The 22,106-nt window shown below is 41.1% G+C and overlaps 1 protein-coding gene across 3 annotated transcripts in view; it reads right to left on the reverse strand.

Annotated features, from left to right (window-relative positions):
- ppp2r3a (protein phosphatase 2, regulatory subunit B'', alpha) overlaps positions 1-22,106 on the reverse strand; it is a 292,006-nt gene that overhangs the window by 58,052 nt on the left and 211,848 nt on the right. Inside the window, exon 1 of one of the 3 annotated variants that reach the window (XM_067995505.1) lies at positions 14,728-15,149. The exons of the other annotated variants lie outside the window; for them this stretch is intronic. Within the exon in view, the coding sequence (XP_067851606.1) occupies positions 14,728-14,859 (132 nt within the window). The 5' untranslated portion in view covers positions 14,860-15,149. Of the gene's footprint in view, positions 1-14,727; positions 15,150-22,106 lie in introns of those variants that run through there. 3 annotated transcript variants of the gene reach the window in all.

Raw genomic sequence — 22,106 nt, forward strand, 5'->3', positions numbered from 1 at the left:
TGGAGCAGTTCCCCCATTGACACAGCAAAGCACAATGGTATCAGCCAGAGCTTGGCTTCTTTTCCTTGTTATTATGTTTGGACAGGAACTTAAAAAAAATGTTAGAAAGCATGAAAGAAGAAAAGACCATTCAACTCATCATGCCTATTTATTTCTTCCACAGACTGGAAACCTTTGGCTGAATGCCTTTCTTCTGTACTGAAACTTCCATGATTTTCAGAAGAGGAGGAGAAACAACATGCATTACATAGTGCTATATGAATACACCTCTACCATGGGCCAAGAACAATATCCTCCACTACAAATTCCATTCAACCTATTTATTCTCCTGCAAAGCTCCACAAAGTTTGTTATTTTCCAAATCAAAGCAAAACTCCAGGACAGTCTTCATCCTGCATTATACATTCTAAACCAGTTGCTTTCCTTGACATGATAGGGGCAATTGTCCACAATCTGCACCCAGGGACAATGGATCATGAAGTGAAGTGCACAGCTGTAAAGGAACCTACATGGTTTTCTTCCACTTTAAATTAATCCATAGTTAGAGCAGCACAGGAACCATCATTGTCCCCAACATTATTCAGTTACTACAACATTACAAGCTATACTTAATGTTGTCACTGCTCTTCTGAACTTCCCTCTTTTGTTCTTTTCTAAGCTTCTATATCCTACATGCTATTCCTGCTCTTCACATCCTCACAGTCTCCTACATTAGCTCATCTTTTCTCAGGCCTTCATAACTATGAGATTCCTCATCTTCCTCTGTATTTTCTTCCATCTACAATCTTTAGGTTTTTAAAACCCAAGCTTGGCGAAACCTAGTTGCTGCTTCATGATTTACCTCATTGCTTTTACTTTTTTTGACCTTGCTATTGTCCTGCAGCATGGTCCTTGGGTCCTTCACCTTGGTTTTTCAATTAAAGAAATCTGTACTTATTCTTAGCACCCTCAGTGCTGCTCCTAACCTGATATTCATGCCTCTTTTTAATGATCATCAACACACTATCATCCTAATATCTATTTTTCGCTTCAATGGCTTGGGGGAGAAAATCCTTCTAATCCCTATTTGTATTTCCTATTCCATTTCAAAATGGAGAACTGTGGACCTATGTGATCTGCAGGATAAAGCTGTGTCTGGTCCGAGTGTATCGGAACCTCACATACTTCTATGCGCAGAAAGTATCATGGGGTGAGCAGTGGTCAATAATTGTTTTATTGGGTGGCGGGCAGTCTGAATCACAATCTGAAGCCCTCAGTAATCCAAATGTTCAGCTCTAGTATGCATCTCAGGTCCTCACCTTTTTAGAAGGTTGAGACTCTGCTGTAGGGTTGTTTCTTTTTTAGCATATGTTTTCTCTCTCTTTTCAAGCAATCTAATTATCTTTTGGTACTATTCACTATCTGTAGCTGAGATCACTGCTCCCAGACCACTGCCAATACTGCTCTGAAACTGTCTCCTGGGAATTAGGTGACTCTGTCCTGGCCGCCCCTCCCTCCAAAGGTCCAAGACTGTGGAAAGACAGAAGGTGCATTTAAGGGAGTTCTACCCATAATAATAATAACCTAAAACAATGGTTTAAACAGTAAGTCTTAATGACATCAGGGGAATTGACTCGGAGTAATGATTGTGTTACTCAGTGTGAGTTGTGTTATTGTGCAGAGTTCAAATCACACAGGTGCTAAAAATGTCTTTAGTTAATTATAATATCTATTGATGTAATTCTGCTCCCTCATATTGTCAGGATCAGTAACTCCTTCCACTGATATTGATCCTGACAATGTGAGGGAGTGACTATCTCCTTGTAGGAATATGGTTTAAAACAAGCTTGGTCAAGTATCCCAAGCGTCCAGGCAAGAGAGCGATGCTGGTGGGGTGAGGTCATGAGAAAGTCTGCACCCAGGTAAGGAATGTGGTAACCAAGGACCTATGCATTCCTAAAAGGAACAAACAGCTTGTAGACAGAAATCAATGCCGAGGTGATTAGTGACGCTACGTAAAACAACCCATCTTGAGTAGCTAACGTGGCGTCAAACCTGGCGGGATACTTAACAACGAGGAGATAAGGACAGCAATGCTTATGTGCAGAACAAAGCAGCTGAATAGTATAAAGATAGGACATATTCCCTCCCAAAGGTTAGAGCTCCCAAGACAGTCAGAAGCCCATAGCCCAGGAGGCAGCCTATGGAGATCAAGTATGATCACCTTGACTCCACTGAAAACCAGGTTGTATTACTTGCATGTCATTTAATGTAATGCTGAAGACCGTTGTATTATAATACTGATGTAATTTAATATTAAAATTTGTTGTTGAATATCCACTTGGGCCTGAATCAAGCGGAAGTTATTGTTAAAGGATTAACAACCCTTTGTTGCGACGGTAATGGGAAAATCCACTTACATTGGCGTCCCTGGGTGGGCCCGAGTTAAAGGTTTAAAAATAACAAGTTTTGAAATATTGACTAATTCCGATCCGAAGGGAAGGAGGGATAAGTAGTTGGAAGCCGAGTTAGTAAAAGGGAGCCAAACCCTCAAGTCTGTAAACATAACCATGGTGAATACGCCGGATGGTTTATGTTCTACAATCCACACATGTGGATTGGAAAGCTGGAGTCTTGTTTCAGCCCATAAGAGTTAGGGAGGTTGAGAGAGGAAGTTGAAATTCTGAAGGGTAGGTTGAAAGATGAGGGAGAAAAGAAGAAAGATGGAGGGACTGGAGGTGAGGACATAAACTATGAGCTGGAGACTTTGAGTCAGTACAGAATGGGGTTGTCACAAACATCAGAAATTGAAATTTGGTTTAAGTGAAAAAGGGTAGTCTATGGTGGAATCAAGAAGGAGAAAGGGAGAATGTTGCAAGCTACAGAATGTGTTCCTTTTTTTTCAGTGTGCTGTCTCTTCAAAAGCCTGTAGGTACTTTCTTTTCCTTGTTTCTGGCTACTCCCCTTTCAATGCTTGTGTGTTTTTCTTTTTTGTGTAATGTTACTTTTTCTTCAGTTATATTAATGGTTGTACTGAAATGTGATAGCTGTTAGCAAACTGACAGCACCCCTTTTATCTTGTGATTGGCTGTGGTCGGAAAAAAGTGACCGATAAAAGAAAAAATTCTTCCCTGACACAAATGTTTCTTTTAAATTTACGTGACAGCTGCGCTGACGCACGCTGCGTGAATTGTTTATTTTTCTGCAAAGAAGTTAACCCCTTCTGAGGACACCGACATCTGTTTTTAACTCACCAAGCAACAACCTTTGCATTTATTTAAAATAAGTTTCTTAATTTAAGTAAATATTTCCCCACATGATAGAAAGAAATATTGGGCATTATTTTTGTGCTCCATTCGCTGACTATTCCTCCTGGAGTGAGGTAGTTAGATTCATTCACGGAAACGTGCATGGAGTCCTCTCTGGTCACAGGATAAACGTGCATGGAGTCCTCTCTGGTGACAGAAGAAAATTAATGCATTGTTTATTGTTTTTAACCCTTGGGCTCTCAAGAAGAGCCACTATGGATTTTCTGTGTTTCTTTTTAAACAGGGGATCATGGTTTTCGGGACCGCAAATGTGTTGGTGCAGGAAACGATTCAGTGGTGTTAAGAATTTAAGACCTTATCTGCAGATATCGGCAGATATCAAATGTCACAGCATGGTGACGTTTTGGACTAAGACTTAAGCCCTATCAAAAATTCAAAATGACATAGAGGAGGAAAAGAAATCATCAGCCTTGATAAACCAAGTTGCTTTTCCTCTTTTGAAAATGTTTTGATTTGTTTTGCTTTAACCCATTTATTTTCTGAGATAGAATGCTTAAAACGGGGGGCGGGGGGCGAAGAGATATATCCAAAAGTAATTACAAGCATTTCTGTCTCTTCTGTAAAACTACAAAGCCTGGACAATAATTTGTTTCTGAAATTGGAATTGATAAGATAAATTGATGAGTTGCTGTTCAAGCATTCGAGAAGGGAAAATTTACCTGTAGTTTAAGGGGATAGTCAAATTAGATTTTAAAATAAAAGGAGTCGAGTCTAAGTGGTTCCTGTCCAATGCTGTGTATCAAGGAAGAAAGTATTTTGGGAGGGGGGAAATAAAATTGACAAGTCCTGTCAGTCTAATAATACTACTCTCTGAAATTGGGATAATGAAAAGCGATCCAAGAAGAATTTAAGTAAAACAAACAAAAAAAATGTATTGAGATATTGGACCAGACGTAAACATTGTATTGGACAGTAAAGCTCCTCCAGGGCTCATGAATGAGATGAAATAGTAATATAATGTGATGTGTAATGAGAGGAAGTGATTGAGGATGTAAGATAGAAACAGGGCAATTTCACCACCAAATTTAGAATTTTTTTAAAGTCATCGCCCTGGGTGATTATGGGTAAATAAATCACCTGGGCATGATTCACCAAGCGATAGCAATGTGGTATAAATGTACAATCTAGTGACAGTCAGGAAAGTGTAGTTGAGAATAATAAATTTATAGCTTTCTCTTGGAGATATTTGTGTCCTTGCCTGTACCTTTTAAGCAAGGCACTGACACATAAAACTGACTAATTAATGAAACAATCAGGAAACATTGGTACCTATCAGAGGTACTGAAATTAAAGTAAGGAGGGATATAGAAATATTGGGGGTTAAATTGGATACCCCAAAAATCGGCACGGGTAACGTGATCCACTATTAACCTGCGCCTGGTGCTTCCTGCACTTCACACTTTCCACCAGCAGGGGGAAGCCCCAATCTCTTAAAGGCAGGCTCTCTTAAAGGTAGCCGGTACCTGTTATTTGCTGAAAATACCAGTCTGCTGTCTGCATGGAGTCTGAACAGAGATCAGACATTGCACACGTTAAACACAGATGCAGGTCCTGTCCTTATGTTTACAAACTGATGAGTTATGTTAATTGTAAACAATTTTACAACACCAAGTTATAGTCCAGCAATTTTATTTTAAATTCACAAGCTTTCGGAGATTTTCTCCTTCCTCAGGCAAATGTTTCAAGATCTCCTTGAAGCCTCTTCAAGATCTCCTTGAAGACTATAACTTAGTGTTGTAAAATTGTTTACAATTGTCAACCCCAGTCCATCACCGGCATCTCCACATCAGAGTTATGTTAAAACATTGAATAAAGGTTGCACACTACTAAATCCCACATCCTCCAACCTGCATGCCAGACCTCACCAATCTGCTGATCTGAGTTTGTACCAGGCTTGCGAGAGAGCATGCGCCAAGGTTCTCTGCTGATACACTAGAGGCCTTGATGCAAGAGGTGGACAGAAGGAGGGACATCCTATATCTACCGGGGGGGGGGGGGAAAGAGGCCCTCCAGGTATAAGTCCAAATGGCAGTGGGAGGCAGCGGGGGAACAAAATCAATACCAGGCGCACAGCACCATGAACATGGATGCAATGCAAGAAGAAGTTCAACGTTTTAACACAAATGGTCAAGGTAAGTGAGGTCAAATGTCAAGAGGCGTCACCTACCAACTGCTCCACGCACTACACCCCGCCCCTCATCACTCGCCTACCAACAAACTCTTTCCATCAGTACTCAACTCTTCCAATCAGATGCTTCCTCTCACCCTTACACATTACCACTGTTGCAAGCCACCCACCAACAACTCACAGGCCATTCAACCATGGCAGCTATTCAACCATGACAGGCACATCACCCAGCCAACGGTCTCGCTTGCTTGCAGGTGAAGATGGTGCATAACAAGAGGCAGCAAATGGCAATGGCATTCAGCCCCTCGAGCCTGCTCTGCCATTCAATGAGATCATGGTGGACCTGTGACCTAATTTCTAAAACCCTCCCAATCCTCAGGCGTACTACTGTTTTTGGCAACATTGTAAGCCTCTTTTAATCTAATACAATTCTTAACTTTTCTAGTTAGCCACAGATGGATCACTTTTCCTGTGGAGTTTTTATTCCTAAAGGGAATGTATATTTATTGAGAAAGGAACCTAACCTTACATTTTGGAAATCCATGAGCTAGAAATTGGGCTGTGTAACGCCCGTTGTTTAGGTGCTACGCAGCCTCCCGAAGTGCCAAGATGGTGTCTTGGCTGCGCACGCACGTTTCCAGCGTGACGTGCGCTGAACGCCATCTTGATATAGGTATTAGCACATGCGCAAATACCGAACGCCGGAAGCATGTAAGGTAAGGAGAAAATAGATACAATCAGTGTGCAATGCTGATTTAAAGTGATAGACACCATTTTGGGACATAACGGTCAACTCATCGCATAGTCTTAACTACGAACATCTGAATGTGTCTGAGTGCCTGGAGGATCCACACCAGTGCTATTTAAAGGGACCATGCAGGATTTTCAGGTTAGTGGCTGGATTATTGCTTCTGGCTGCCGAGACATTTGTAACTGTTTTTGGAGGTCTCCTATACTTGAATACTAGGACTAGGGACATAGCCTACCATGACTTAGATGAGGGGACTGAGGGTAATGTATCCAAGTTTGCTGATGATACAAAGCTAAGTGGGAAAGTAAGCTGTGAGGAGGACGTAAAGAGGCTGTAAAGGGATATAGACAGGTTAAGTGAGTGGGCGAGAAGATGGCAGATGTGGGGAAATGTGAAATTATTCACTCTGTTAGGAAGAATAGAAAAGCAGAATATTTTTTAAAAGGTGAGAGACTAGGAAATGTTGATATTCAGAAGGATTTGGATGTCCTTGTATATGAATCACAGAAAGTTAACATGCAGGTACAGTAAGCAATTAGAAAGGCAAATAGTATGTTAGTCTTTATTGTATGGGGGTTGGAGTTTGAGTAAGGAGGTCTTGCTGCAATTATTTAAGGCTCTAGTGAGACCACACCTGGAGTACTGCATACAGTTTTGGTCTCCTTACCTAAGGAAGGATATACTTGCCTTAGAGGGGTGTGCAACGAACGTTCACTAGATTGATTCCTGGGATGAGAGGATTGTCCTGTGAGGAGAGACTGAGTAGAATTGGCCTATATTATCTTAGAAGAATGAGAGGTAATCTCATTGAAACGTATAAAATTCTCAGAGGGCTTGACAGGGTAAATACTGAGAGGATGTTTTCCCTGGCTGAAGGCTAGCACTAGGGGTCATAGTCTCAAGATAAGGAGTCAGCCATTTAGGACCAAGATGAGGAAAAATTTCTTCACTCAGAGGGTTGTGAATCTTTGGAATTCTGTACCCCAAATTGCTGTGGATGCTCAGTCGTGGAGTATATTCAAAAGTGAGATTGATAGATTTTTGGACACTAAGGGAATTAGGGGTTATGGAGATAGGGCGGGAAAGTGGAGTTGAGGTATAAGATCAGCCTTGATCTTATCGAATGGTGCAGCAGGCTCGAGGGGCCATATGGCCTACTCCTGTTCCTATTTCTTATGTTCTTACATTTTTTCAGTTAACAATGAAATTGGGCTAGGGAGAAATAATACTTAGCAAAAATGTCCACAAGATGGATATTAGTAAAAGCAGAGCTGGAGAATCTTTAAAGCCCATGAATTCTTCATATGATACACTGTAGGTTTCTGTACAGTGTATTATGATTTTCTTTGTCGATATCATGATGTGTAATATTAACCAAATGAAAATTAGAAACAATATGTATATGTCTTTGTGTGCTCATGTAAACATAATGATAATAAAATGTAACTCAAGGTGATCTGAGGCAAGACCAAGAAGAAAGTTAAGGGATGTGGTGAAAATTGAACCAGAGTGGTTCCACTCAGGTTCAAAAGGAGGGAGGTGTTAGAATATGGTTTAAAACAAGCATGGTCCAGTATCCTTTCTCTCATAGCATCCAGGCAAGAGAGCGATGCTGGTGGGGCGAGGTCATGAGAAAGTCTGCACCCAGGTAACGAATGTGGTAACCAAAGACCTATGCATTCCTAAGAGGAACAAACAGCTTGTAAACAGGGATGAACGGCAAGGTGACTAGTGACTCTACGTAAAACAGGTCATCTTGGGTAGCTAATGTGGCGTCAGCCTGGCGGGATAATTAACAACTAGGAGATAAGGACAGAAATGCTTATGTTCAGAACAAAGCAGCCGAATAGTATAAAGACAGGGCATGCTCCTTCCCAAAGGTTAGAGTTCTCGGGACAGTCTGAAGTCCATAGCCCAAGAGTCTATAGCCAGGTCAAGTCTGATCACCTTGAGTCCGTGGGATACCAGGTTGTATTACTTGCATGTTATTTAATGTAATGCTGAAGACCGTTGTATTATAATACTGTTGTAAGTCAATATTAAAACTTGTTGAATAACCACTTGGGCTCGAATCATGCGGAAGTTATTGTTGAAGGACTAACAATCCTTTGTTGCGACATTAACAGGAAAATCTGCTTACACTCCTTCTATTTATAATGTCGCTGCCTCACATGGTCAGGTTCAGTAATTCCTTCTATTGATAATGTCACTGCCTCACATGGTCAGGTTCAGTAATTCCTTCTATTGATAATGTCGCTGCCTCACATTGTCAGGTTCAGTAACTCCTTCTATTGATAATGTTGCTGCCTCACATTGTCAGGTTCAGTAACTCCTTCTATTGATAATGTCGCTGCCTCACATTGTCAGGTTCAGTAACTCTTTCCATTGATAATGTTGCTCCCTCACATTGTCAGGTTCAGTAACTCCTACTATTGATAATGTCGCTCCCTTACATTGTCAGGTTCAGTAATTTTTACTGTTTGGGGAGAGGTGGAATCCAGATGAGGTCAGTTTAACTTTTTCAGATTGATCTGTGCAAGGATTGCAATAATTTTTTGCAATGTTATGATATTGTTTCAATTTGAATTATATCATTGCCATATGTGTTACTAAGCACACTTGGAAAGTATGCCAATAATTTTCCATTAAGATTACTAGATTTATTATTATGATTATACCCTTAACAGAACTGTTTGTCAAATTAACACGAGGAATGCAGACTTTAAGAAACAACAACAACATAAATTAAAAAGGAGTATGAACTTAACATGTCACTTAAATGGAAGTAGGTGATAGGGTAGTGATCACATTGTACAACATCAGTAATTGACCTGTGTAAATCCTCTGCTATTTTAACAAAGGCACTAATGTATTTAAAGTATACAGGTTAATGTCTTTGTTAAAATAGATGAAGGAATTTCAACCAACTGTGTTAACATGCTAATTTATTAATGTCTATCAGCACAGTTTCAATCTCATATTTGATCATGGTCATGGTTAAAGTCTAATGCTTTAAGAAATTATAAAAAAAACCTTAATGGTGGCAATATATATGTATTGGGTGAGTTAGCCAGATATTGATTACTGGCAATTGATTGATACATATGAGCCAGTTCTCTTCTACCCCTCTAGTTGATTTATGTTGGGCTTGTTTAAATCCAGATCCTGGGAGACCTGCATGTCTGTGAGCTAGCTCCTGGCACTTAGGCCACTAAATTGGGCTCCCTTATCCCAACAGCAGATCTGTAGATCCATGAAAAATTGGGCCTGCGACTAGAGTAAGGGAGCAGATAGTTGATTAAATCTAAATTAAAATGAAGCCAATAGGAAGTTGACCTATCTCTGATCTGTTACATAATGTCACCTGGGACATGGACATCTGCCATGTGGTGTGGTACTAAGGCTAACCAAGCCATACAGACCAGAAGGTTTGATCCTTGGTCTGTATGGAGTTAGCTGCTCTCAACTTAGATGCCAGCTAGAGCGCTACAATTGACTTCAATGCTTCTGGGTAGGTAGGGAGGTGAAAAATCAGCTAGGGTTCACAATCTAGTCACTCATGCTGGAAAGTAAATGTGGTGTGTGGGTGGACAAGGTCAAGCTTGAATGTGAAGCTCCCCATGATCAAATATTACTTTGGTCCAGGTTTTCCAATCATAATGCCAATGACCATTCATTTTAAATGAGTCACAACTGGAGGGTGTAGGGGGCAATGTGTGTCACAATGATCAGTTACACCTTGGCAGTATGAGACAAACTCAATGGACAAGTCTGTCTTTTCTTCTCTGTCATTTACATATGTTTGTAAGTTATTGTCAATGTTACAATTGGGAAACCCAGGCCTTGCTGCTTACACAGAAATACATAGAAGCCACAACATGGAAACAGGCCATTCGGCCCAACCAGTCTGTGTCGCTATTTACCCTCCATGCGAGCAAATAGTCCTAATCGTATGTACTGGCCCAGTTCCTACATCTCTTTATCCCCTTTTCCTTTATCCACCTATACAATTTAATCTTGAATGTTGACATAGTGAATTCCATAGCCTCACAAATCTGTGTAAAGAAGTTTCTCTTGCTCTCTGTTCTAAATCTTTTAACTATGGCCCCTCATTCTAGACCCCTCAACTACTGGAAACAGTCTGCTTCTATCTACCCTTTTATAATTTTAGACACCCCATAATTTGTTTTTCTATCGAAGACAGTCTCAATTTTTCAAGTCTTTCTTCGTATTTGTACTTCCCCTGTTTAGACTCTCGTATGAAAAATGCCTACTTGGGTGAGTACCCATGGAGCTGTATCCCAGTGAGGAGTCAATGCCTTCAGAAGCAGGGGAGGAAATAGGGGGGGGAAACAGTTTGCACACACTGACCACAGATGGCCTGCATTTTTGCATCAAGTAGGCTTCATAAAACTTACTGGGTAAAGTTGACGATGAGCATTTGCATGGTATTTTATCACACAGATAAAGCAAAGGCATGTTAATATATGTTATGTCTGCTGCATGCAAATACTTTGAGGATCGTATATTGTAATCATTCTGAGCAATGTATGTAGTCAGTGTAACTCGCTTATTTGAGACATCTAGTTACATGGGCTACAGACATTGCTTTATTCTGTTGCTGTTAGTTAGTTAATAATATGCAGCTGTTTTATTCTATCTCAAATAACTTTATGGAAAAAACATACATGTGTGTATGTGGGTGTAATAACTGCCAGCAGCAGAGTCAAGTAGTTAAGAGGATTCAATAAATATTTTCATGTTAATCTAATTTAGGAATTCTGTTTGGTGCCTTGAAGCTGTGTCTACAGACATATTCAGTTCTAGTTTTGGGCAGAATACTGGGTCTGTTTTGTGTTACTATAAAACTGTCACTGCAACACGATTTGTTTGGACATTAGCATTTACACTTACCATTGAGGCACATAACATACTTAATCTATTTGCTTTACCTAAAAGGACCAAGATCTTTCCAGTCGATTCAAGGCTGGATATGCCAGATGCTGTTTATATGAACTGAGATTGAACGATTGAGGAAACAAGGGACAAATAAGGAATTTCAAATGGTTGCAATGATAGTTAACTGTCCAATTATGCACTAAATCAATCACCAAAATGTGTCCCACCATAGAACTGCAACTACAGATACAGTTTTCCTAGTTGGGCTGAGAGGGACATTGTTTATCCACTGATGGCTCAATGAGTAAATGCATCTTGTGGTATGGCGTTGAATTGTGCAGAACAGGAAGGTCTTAGGTTTGATCCCTGTTGTGTGTTGAGTAAGCTGATCTCAGTCAGGATGGTCCTGGGCAGAAAAGGACTACACTTAAAAAAAAAAAAGCCTCTCCCCTCCCTATGCTGGAGAAATAAATCAGGCAGTGTTCCTACTCCTGATCATTAAAATGCTCCACACAAAGAATTACTTTTGAAGTTCAGTGACTGTTGTTATGAAGGAAAATGCAGCTGGGACACTGGAGGAAACTCTCTGCTCTTCTTTGAGTAGTGCCATGGAATCTTTACTGTTCATTTGAACTCCTACTGTCCATCTGAACCCCAAAAACAAGCAAGTCAAGATCCTGGATTAACATTTCATCCGAGGGACAGAACCTCCAGCAGTACTGGACTGGAAAGTCTACCTCAATAAGGAGCTCAAATTCTGGAATGGGGCTTGATCCCACAACCTTCTGACCTAGAGTTGAGAATACTACCAACTAAGCCAAGCTGACCTCTTTCTCTACACAAAGTGGTGATGATCCCCTACTAAAATGTGTTGCAAGTAGTCATAACCTTAGCATTTTTATTCCTGGTGGAATCAGGAATGTGTTTGTCAGTTGAGAACAGAATTGCATCTGTCCGACTGAGTACTAAACTACTGAACCTGTCAGTAGAAGCCCATGGAAGTACAAAAAAAAATTGCTTTAATCAAACCATCATAGCAAGGATGGAGTGGATGATTTAACAGTTAACATCAGCTGCATTTAAATTTCAAACTGAATAAGAATTATGCTGCATTGAAGATCAATATGTACCGGACTGTCATTCATTATTGATTGTTCCCAGTGCAACCTTGAGCAATTAAGTTCTTATTGTACAGTGATTTTTACATCAACTTGGGATTACATTTACATCAGCAGTCTCCTGTTGAACTGTCTGGAACCTAACTGATTAATAAAAGGGATTATGATACAAAATGAATTCTGGGGAATATGCACCAAGCAACCTGATTTACCACACATTTTTATGGTACATAGGAATTGCTGGATGAAAAAAGATCAAGGTCCATCTACCATCCTGGTAGTTATCCCTCATTTATACCAGAATGACTGTGGTAGGACTGAAGCTGGGTACCTGTAAAATATTGTCCACACTTGCCTGAACTTAGACTCTGGACAAAAGTTCACATTGGGTTCAATCCACTACATGCTCCATATTCGGCAGAGCCCATTCCAAATTCCCTCCATTAGACATTCCATATAGAGTGGACCACACACGGGATTCAGTCTGTTCCAGGTTCCATTTAGAGTGGAGCCCATACTGGATTCAGTCTGTCACACATTCCATATGGATTGAATCCTATACTGGATTCAGTTTGTTGCATATTGCGCATTGCGCGGAGCCTATACTGGATTAAGTCTATCACATTTCAAAAGGAGTGGAGCCCAGAAGTGATTCATGGTGTTACACATTCTATATGGAGTGGAGAATGCACTGGATTCAGTCTGTTGAACATTCCATATGAAGTGTAGACTATACTCGATTCATGTGTTGCACATTCCATATAGGATGGAGCCTATGCTGGATTAATGTCTGTCTAACATTCCATATGGATTATATTCTATATACGATTCATTTGTTACACATTCCATATAGGTTGGAGCCGATACTGGATTAATGTGTGTTACACATTCCATATCGTGTGGAGCCCGCACTGGATTCAGTTTGTTGCACACTACACACCTATCAAGGCATGCATATTATCCAGTATCATCCAATTACTAATTGTGTGCTTCCACTGCCTCTTCTGGTAGGAACAGTAAGTTTCTACTGTATGGGGAAAAAGCCTCCATGTTGCAAATCCAAAGTGTTTGAAGATCCAACCCAGAATCAAATTTGTGACATTTTCACCTGTTAAACTGACCAAATCCTGGTCACAATACTGGATTTGGCTTATTTTTAAATGATCCTTGTCTTGTGGTCTGTATATTATAAATGTCAGCTGTTATAGTTAGAAGAGTAAAAGGCTATTTTTGCTCTGCTGCTTACTAAGCTGTGCAGATATTTGAGCTCAAAGTTTTTATCTGAGCATGTGCTTCCATTTTAAAGGAACGCTAGTCAGGGGAAAGAAAATTGTTTTTACTGTCTCACCTGCACAAAGCTTTGAAGAAAGTCCTTCCCAGGTGGCAGGAACCCAGATTTCTGTTCACACTGCTGACTTAGTATCTAAGCTTGTAAATGTGAAGTTTGTGAATTAAATTTGACTAATTGGCAAATTAACTCCACTGGCAGGAGGTTCGGTAACCGGACGGCACAGAATTAATATAACTGGCAAAAGAACCAGAGGGGAAATGAGGAGAATTTTTTTTACACACTGAGTTGTTATGATCTGGAATGCACTGTCTGAAAGGGTGGTGGAAGCAGATTCAATAGTAACTTTTAAAAGGGAATTGGATATATACTTGACAAGGAAACATTTGCAGGGCTATGGGGATAAGGCAGGGGAATGGGACTAATTGGATAGTTCTTTCAAAGAGCCGGATGGCCTCCTTCTGTGCTGTATGATTCTATAATGATGTTAGCAAAATGGAAGAAAAATCCCCAGCAATATTCAGTAATTTAACAGACAAAAGTAACAGCGAGTAATGTACAGACAACCAGAACTAACTGCTGTTCTGTGCCCATCTGTTGGAGCAGAACCGGCTTGCAAAAGGGTTAAGTATTTTATAGGGAATTTTCTAATGCAAAGGAGTAGCTGTTTCTGCAGGTTTACTTTGAATTACATTTTTCATAAATAAAATGAGTTTCTTTCTTTGTTTTAGATCACCAGTTGTTTTGCATAGTTTTGACTGCCCTGAGGAACATCTTGTTGAAATATGTCAACTGTGGGAAGAACGGCTCCAGAAAGTGGAATATAGACACAACTTGAGTATTTCAGACAGTGTTAATTCAAGCAAATCTCTATGTAAAAGGCAACATCCATGCCAGTGTAAGGAGATACAGAGCCCAACCCCCCTTCCCTCCCTCCACACACCACCTAAAGGATAAGTCTATATATGGTTAAGGTTAAAACTGAAAAAAAAGCTGTAAAGTATTTTAAAAAGTAGCAATCAAAACTTTCGCTCTCTCTCTTTCCAGCCCCCTTATGAAGGATGAATCAGTCTCAGAATTTTTAACCAAATCTTGAAGATCTATTTATAAACCTGTTGGTACAAGTGCAAATAGCTGTCTTTAAAGGCATTCATGCGCTGATAGCAACTAGCAGAGAGGACGCTGTCTAAACGGCAATAGACCCGAGATTGACAGTACTGAGAATCGTTTCAAACCTGCGCTTGCTGGAAAGATTTCAACCTCTTCTTGAATCGTGACGGCAAAACAAAATCACATCCACGGGCGAGGAAAGCGAACTCCCCTCGTAAGTCGGGGTCCCTCCGCAGAGAAGTTTCCTTGATCATCATCTTGAAAAGCCTTGCTCAGCAATGCTTCTCTTGTGTGTGTATATGTGTGTGCGAGCGTGTGTCCTTTTGTAACGCGGTAAATATAGACTGAAAAGCACTCAGGGTCCCAGTTTACAGAGAAGAGTGAGAATTGCCTTCTTGAAAGACTGCACTGTTTCCTGTATTCTCACAGACTGACAATGTCCATGCATTGTACCTCACCGCCGAGGTCAGAGTCCAGTCCTGACATTCAAACCATCTAGCACTCTAGCCTTTGGCTCCCGATGCCCGACTGCTGTGTTGTACCGAGAAACATGACCTGCAATGCGATCTGTTCTATCAGAGGGCTTCACGACAATTGATCTGTCCAGGACTGGTACGAGAGCATTGTGGGAAAGGAAGCACCCTCTACCAGAAGAGCTAAAGTTAGCACTTGTTGAAGAAGACCTGAGAATAATCTTGCCTGCTCTGACACTGTTTACACTAATAGACTCTTAACTTAAAATGTGAGGCACGGACTTCAATAAGTCACATGGCTTTTTCAGAATGCAGGACAATGCAAAATAAAAGGCTTATCACAGCCCAAGAACTCGTGTGGAATAAATCAATCCACAAAGTAGTTACAGAATAAGAAAAATCATTTTGCAATTAGTAAACCGAAGAAAAAGTTCTGGAAAAATTGTCGGGGCTCTTTTTCAGGCATATATCTGACCAGATGCGCCTCTTTGATTTCATAGATATCATTTCTACAAATAGTTGATTCACTGTAGGAGACTAACATATCCTAATGCACCCTTACTTCCCCCTCTCTCCCTCCCTCCCTCCCTCTTTTGCTCTGCTTCATCCCCAGCCCAATGTATAAATAACTTCCACACTTGCTGTTGGCACAGTATCCTGACATTTCAGTTCTACTGCATTCCCAGATTACTCCACCAATCAACAGCAGCTGTTTGGAGAATATCAAACACATCAAGATTCCTAAGCACCAATGTGTTTGGCCCCAGCCACATCCCTCCATCCCCTTCTGCCTCTGTGAGCAGCTTCGTGACATGGGCAGCTACTCCATTTGATTTTGGCTTTTAGAGATATTCACATAAAGACAAGGGCCGAAATCTATTTTTAACACCCAGGGGTAGACTTTCAACTCATGAAAATGGATTTTCATTTGCATTGAACTCAATGGAAATGAAAATCGAGCGGTTTCTATAACGGGCAGCCAGTCCACAACTTCAGTTTTACGCCACCGCGCCAAGTTGAAAGTCTACCCCTGGATGTTATCCAGACTGCATTCAATAAGTACTTGTCCAACCCTTTTGCTACTCAATCATGCTTTTCCAAAGGCTATTTTAGCGTCAAGTTGTTCTGTGCTCCATTTTCAGTTTGAGTTACGATGTTCCTGAATAATTTCAAGAATCTGATCTGTTTTCACAACTATTTCTTTACCACAGTGAAATGGACCCTGTTTACTCTAGTCACTGCTCGAGGATGAATTTGGTGTGGATTCAATTTCAGAATCAAAATTGTCGCATATGCTGTGCTGATGTACGCACTCTGGCGTCACACTCTCACAAAAACGCCGACAGAGTAGGAATAACTCGGATGACTCTAGAGTCAAATTCACACTTGATTCAAGTTATGAAGGCTTTTGACGGAGTAAATAAGGAGAAACTGTTTCCACTGGCAGGAGGGTCGGTAACTAGAGGACACAGATTTAAAGTAATTAGCAATAGAACCAGTTGGGAGTCGAGGATAATTTTTTTTATGCTGTGAGTTGTTATGATCTGGAATGCACTGCCTGAATGAGTGGTGGAAGCAGATTCAATAGTAACTTTCAAAAGGGAATTGGTTATATACTTAAAAAGGAAAACAATTGCGGGGCCATGGGGAAAGATCAGGGGAGTGAGACTAATTGGATAGCTCTTTCAAAGAGTCGGCACAGGCACGATGGGCCGAATGGCCTCTTTCTGTGCTGTATGATTCTATGATTCTAGATAAATTCAGCCTTAATTACCTGCAGTAGCTATACTGAGCACTAGTGACGTTTTTCCAACTTGCCTGAACTCACCTTTGTGAGGCCTATTATCAGGGCCATTGGTTCACAACGACTAAACAAGTCAAGTTCAATAATTACTAGGTAAGGTATCAGGATTTTTAGCCTGTGTTTTAGGGATTTAATTCCACGATTATATTCATTTTCCTGAGAAAATAGAATCCCGGAACTTTGCTTATTGCCTTCAGTCACTGGTATCTGAAAGGAATGACAAAATCACCGGTCTTTCTCTGCAGCTTAGAATTCTTTTTCACATGTCCTGCATTGAGACTGCAAGTGTGGGACTTCAAGTGATCAATACTTGGTTTGAAGTGGCCTCAATTCTTTGACAGTAAATCAGCATTTCACGTCACAGTGGAGCAACAATAGAGGGGTAGATGTGTTACTGTTAAGCCACATCAGGACGTAACAGCTTAATTCTGACACCCAGCAGAGATTTCTGGGAAGGACTCCAGGCTGGGCTCAGAGCCGTGACTGTTTGTATTTTATTATGCAGACTGCTGATTTTTTTTTTTAAACAATGTCATTGCAGCAGGAAACAAACAGGGCTGAATTCAAGTTTAAAAAAACCCAGAAGCTTGGTAATTCCTGTTGGCAATTGCAGCAAAAAACACTATGGGCCCGATTGCCAATGAGGCACAAGTGGGAGGCCTGAACTGTAACAGTTGGAAGGAGCTGGTAGCAGCAACGTCCTCTTATAGATAAGCCCCCAGATAACATGGACAATTGCAGATGAACACCTGATGTGTTTGTCTGACATTCCTCTGTCTGCCAACAAAGGATTGCCGCATGAACCCGTTAAATTATCGCCAATATTAATTTCTACGCTCCTTTCTTCATGTAATTGTTTTAATTTATAAACTGGAATAATCCAATTTGTCTTTAGTGTTATTCTGCCAGTCCCATGTCTGGTTGATCCACATTGGTAATTAAACCACTCAGTTGACACACTACAAGTATAAGAACATAGGAATCACTAGACAAAATGTCCATCTAGTTCGCCTTCTACCATCCTGGTTGTCGCATGAGACAACGATAATGGAGTTGTTGACTAATCATATATTCAACTCTGGAGATTTTTCTGATGTTGGGTTGGGAACCAAGATGGACTTGGCACTAATGATGCATTAGCGAGTTGGGGAGGGGGTGAGGGGAACTCTTTAAAAAGTTTTATTTTGTGTTTAATCCTTTTTTATTTCTTCATCTTGTGCTTTTTAAAAATTATTATTCCTTTTTGATGATCTTGTTCCTTTTTCTTTTCATGTTTTTTATTTCATTTCTTGTCTTAAAAATTATTCTTTCAGAGTAGACTTACTGATCAGGAGATCAGGTCCAAGTAAAGTTCTGTCCTTAGTGCTCACAGCTGCCAACTGAGAGGATAGGGAAAATAAAGTACTTTCATCGTATGCGTTCATGTTTATTTGCTGATTTTGTTACAAAGTGTGTTTCAGATTTACAGTTTCGGACTATCCCAGTTCAAGTAAAACTCTAGCAGCAGGTCAGGTGGAGTCCAGCATGCTTGTGGAGTCAGTGTAACATTTCTGCAGGACTGGCTGCAATCATAAAGTCCATAGGCCGACATATGTACCCGACATCTGTTTCTCATATTATGTGAAAAGACCAGAGGCTTGTGCAATCCTGATGGACATTTAACTTGGACATTATATTACGTTTTGTTTCTTTGGGAGCTTTTCAATGCTAATGTGAACATTCAATTGCTTGTGGCATTGTTGATCAATTCATGCACAGAAATGTAAAGGAATCTCACTCATGATGGGTAAGTTACTGCAGTTTGCACATTAAATGTGGCTTGGAAATGCTACTGTCATGATTATTGAATGCACTGGCGTCTCCTGGTATTCAATCTTGAGAGCATCCTTAGCAGCATCTGATTATACAATATTGTCTGGTGCTGTGTAACCATCCCTGTGTACATTGTCGGGCAGATTCCAAGGCGCTGGGGAGGAGAAACACACTGCACTGGATGGGTGAAAGATCCATCCAAGCCCATGGACCAGAGATTTGAAAAACGCATCTCTGGTCTTTATGGGCAGTCTGTGCTGCTCAGTCAGCTGGTGTGTTTGGACAAAGCGTTTATGTAGACCTTTCTGGTCTATAGGGTTCCATTCCCAACTAGACTGCACACTTACCCACTGAACCATTTCCAGGATGTGGTTAAAGGATATTTGTCATACCTCTGGTAAATTGCATTCCACTATCACCTCAAACCTTGCAAACCAGCAGGTTTCTGTAGAAATAGCAATTTCTGGCTTGCAAGGCGGACAGTCTTGATTTTTTTTTGCCATGTTGGATGCCCTTCAATCTGCCCACTGTACAGAAATGTCAGTTTCCATCCAGCCGTGTCTCAGTGGTAGCACTCTCACCTCTGAGTTAGAAGGTTTTGGGTTTAAATCCCATTCCAGAGACTTGAGCACATAATCCAGGCTGACATTTCAGTGCAATACTGTCGGAGGTGCAGTTTTTCGGATGAGACATTAAACTGAGGCCTGCTTGCCCTTTCAGGTGGATGTAAAGGATCCCACGGCACTATTTCGAAGAAGAGCAGGGAAGTTCTTCCGGTGTCCTGGCCAATATTTATCCCTCAACCAACATCACCAAAAACAGATTAGCTGATCATTTATTGCACTGCTGTTTGTGGGACCTTGCCGTGCGCAAAGATTGGCTGTCGTATTTCCTACATTACAACAGTGACTACACTTCAAAAATACTTTATTGGCTGTAAAGCGCTTTGGGATGCTCTGAGGTCATGAAAAGTGGTACATAAATGCAAGTTTTTATTTTCTTTCTTTTTAAAAGCTTCTTTTTGGAAGATGCCACAGCCTGTTCAATGGTTACCCTCCTCATAGGAAAGCTTATTTAAAAGGACGCAAGTAATGCACCTGACAGCCTCAACAGTCATAGTATTATAATATCATAGTAGTTACAGTACAGGAGGAGGTCATTCGGTCCACCGTGCCTGTGCTGGCTCTTTGAAAGAGCTATCAGATTAGTCCCATTCCCCTGCTCTTTCCCCACTGTCCTGTAACTTTTTTCCCTTCAAGTATTTATCCAATTCCCTTTTGAAAGTTACTATTGAATCTGCTGCCACCACCCTTTCAGGCAGTGCATTCCAGATCATTATAACTCACTGCATAAAAAAATGTTTACCCGTGTCGCCTCTGGCTCTTTTGCCGATCAGCTTAAATCTGTGTCCTTTGATTTCCGACCCTTCTGCCACTGGAAACTGTTTCTCCTTATTTACTCTGTCAAAACCGTTCATGATTTTGAACACCTTTATCAAATCTCCTCTTAACCTTCTCTGCTCTAAGGAGAACAACCCCAGCTTCTCCAGTCTCTCCACATAATTGAAGTCCCTCATCCCTGGCACCATTCTAGTAAGTCTCTTCTGCACCCTCTCTAAGGCTTTGACATCCTTCCTAAGGTGTGGTGCCCAGAATTGAACACAATACTCCAGCTGAGGCCTGATCGGTGTTTTATAAAGGTTTTATTCTGGAAAGTTGTGCCCTACCGTCAACTCTGGGGCAGTGCCATTCTGTGCCCCTCCCCCACCAATCCCAGAAGGGAACTTGGTGGGGGTGGGGGTCACTTTAAAATAATTTTCACAAAATCTTGATTTTTCCTCGGGACTCCGGTCCACGATCCCAGCCTGCATTCCAGGTAGGGGCCAACAATCACCATTTGGTGGGCACCGCGGGGTTCTTTACTGCCATTGATGACATGCTAGGTCCTTCTGAAGCTTGGGATATACAAACTCCCAACGTTGGGTCTCCCTGCCCCCAGCCCACCTCCTGCTGCATTATCAATGCTCTGCCACCCCCCCAACCCAAACAAGCCTTTGGGGGAACTCCCTCGCAAGACTGGGAATTGGCATAACAGGGTCCTGGCCTAATTTGCGGGCCTACTCGCTTGCTCCCACCAGAGGTACAGCGGGGGTGTGGCGGAGAGCCACAGACTTTTGGCTTCAGCTTGTTTGAAAGGGCACAATCGTCAAGGAAAAGTGTCCCCAAGCACACAGTCTGATTAAACTATGTCAAAACACTTCACTGCACCACCTGCGTGTGATACCATCATGAGAAAAGTGACAATTGTCTCCTTTTACTCTTCTTGCTCTCTGAATATACGAAGATTTCGCAGATACCTTTTCATGAAGACTGTGCCCCTTTAAGAGGTAACAATCAGATAAAGAAGACATTTTAGTCCCGTGAGTGGGAAGCGACAGCTTCAAAATATAAAGGGAAAAGGCAGAAGACATGCCTAAATTAAACCGCACGTCAAGAAAACAGCCTTCCCCTTTAAGGTTTTCAAATCTCTTGCTGCATCTATAAAAAGCTTCAGGCCATGCTATGTCTATCTCACAAACTGTCATTAGTGGCGTAGTTTTAAATTGCAAGCTTCAGCTTCTCCAACCGTAAAATAATTTTACTGAAACAACGCCACAAAATGGAGGGTTTTACCAGCCATGTTCAAAATCATTAAACGGCAGCTGTTGTGTTTATACTTAGAACAAAGGTCGCGCATTACAAACCAACAGACTCTATTTGCTCTGCCAACCATGCTTAACCAAGGAAGTATTTAAGGAAGTCGAGCGCTGTCTTGTGGTGGGCAGCGCTGACCTCTGATGTGAGACGCATAACTTCCTACAGCTCTTAGTGACAAGGACACGCACTTTCAACACAGCAGGCTGTTCGCTGGCACTGAGCGGCAAATGCCCTTTCTATCTGCTAATGAACTAAAGAGAAGAATGTCAATACTTCCAAAGCTCTGAGTGTCACACTTTTAAACATGGTTTCAGTCTCCCGCTATCTGGCGACCCTAATGGATCATTTCAGCTGCTCAGGGTGTGCGTAGAAACTGCATACACAAGCAAGGAACTTTGGCATTTATAAAGAGGGGAAAGCCTGTCCAATCTGATAGATATCTTTTCAAAATCTTTAGGACTTTTATGTAATTCAGATATAAAAAAAAGAACCTAGAAAACCAGCAATAGCTGATCAAACAGCTTCACAAAAAGCTGACACAGCCCCAGAAAAACTGACAGCTGAAAAACAGCCCTGAATTATATGCCTTAAGACACCTGCTAATGAAGGGTTCCACTGAAAGTGCAGCGGGACATGGGCATAACCTATGCTTTTATCATAGTGGAAAAGTCCTAAAGTGCATAAAAGCACAGTTTTTAGCAAGAGTGAACTTAGAAATG

This window comes from Heptranchias perlo, chromosome 13 (assembly GCF_035084215.1).
Source record: "Heptranchias perlo isolate sHepPer1 chromosome 13, sHepPer1.hap1, whole genome shotgun sequence".
NCBI lineage: Eukaryota > Metazoa > Chordata > Chondrichthyes > Hexanchiformes > Hexanchidae > Heptranchias > Heptranchias perlo.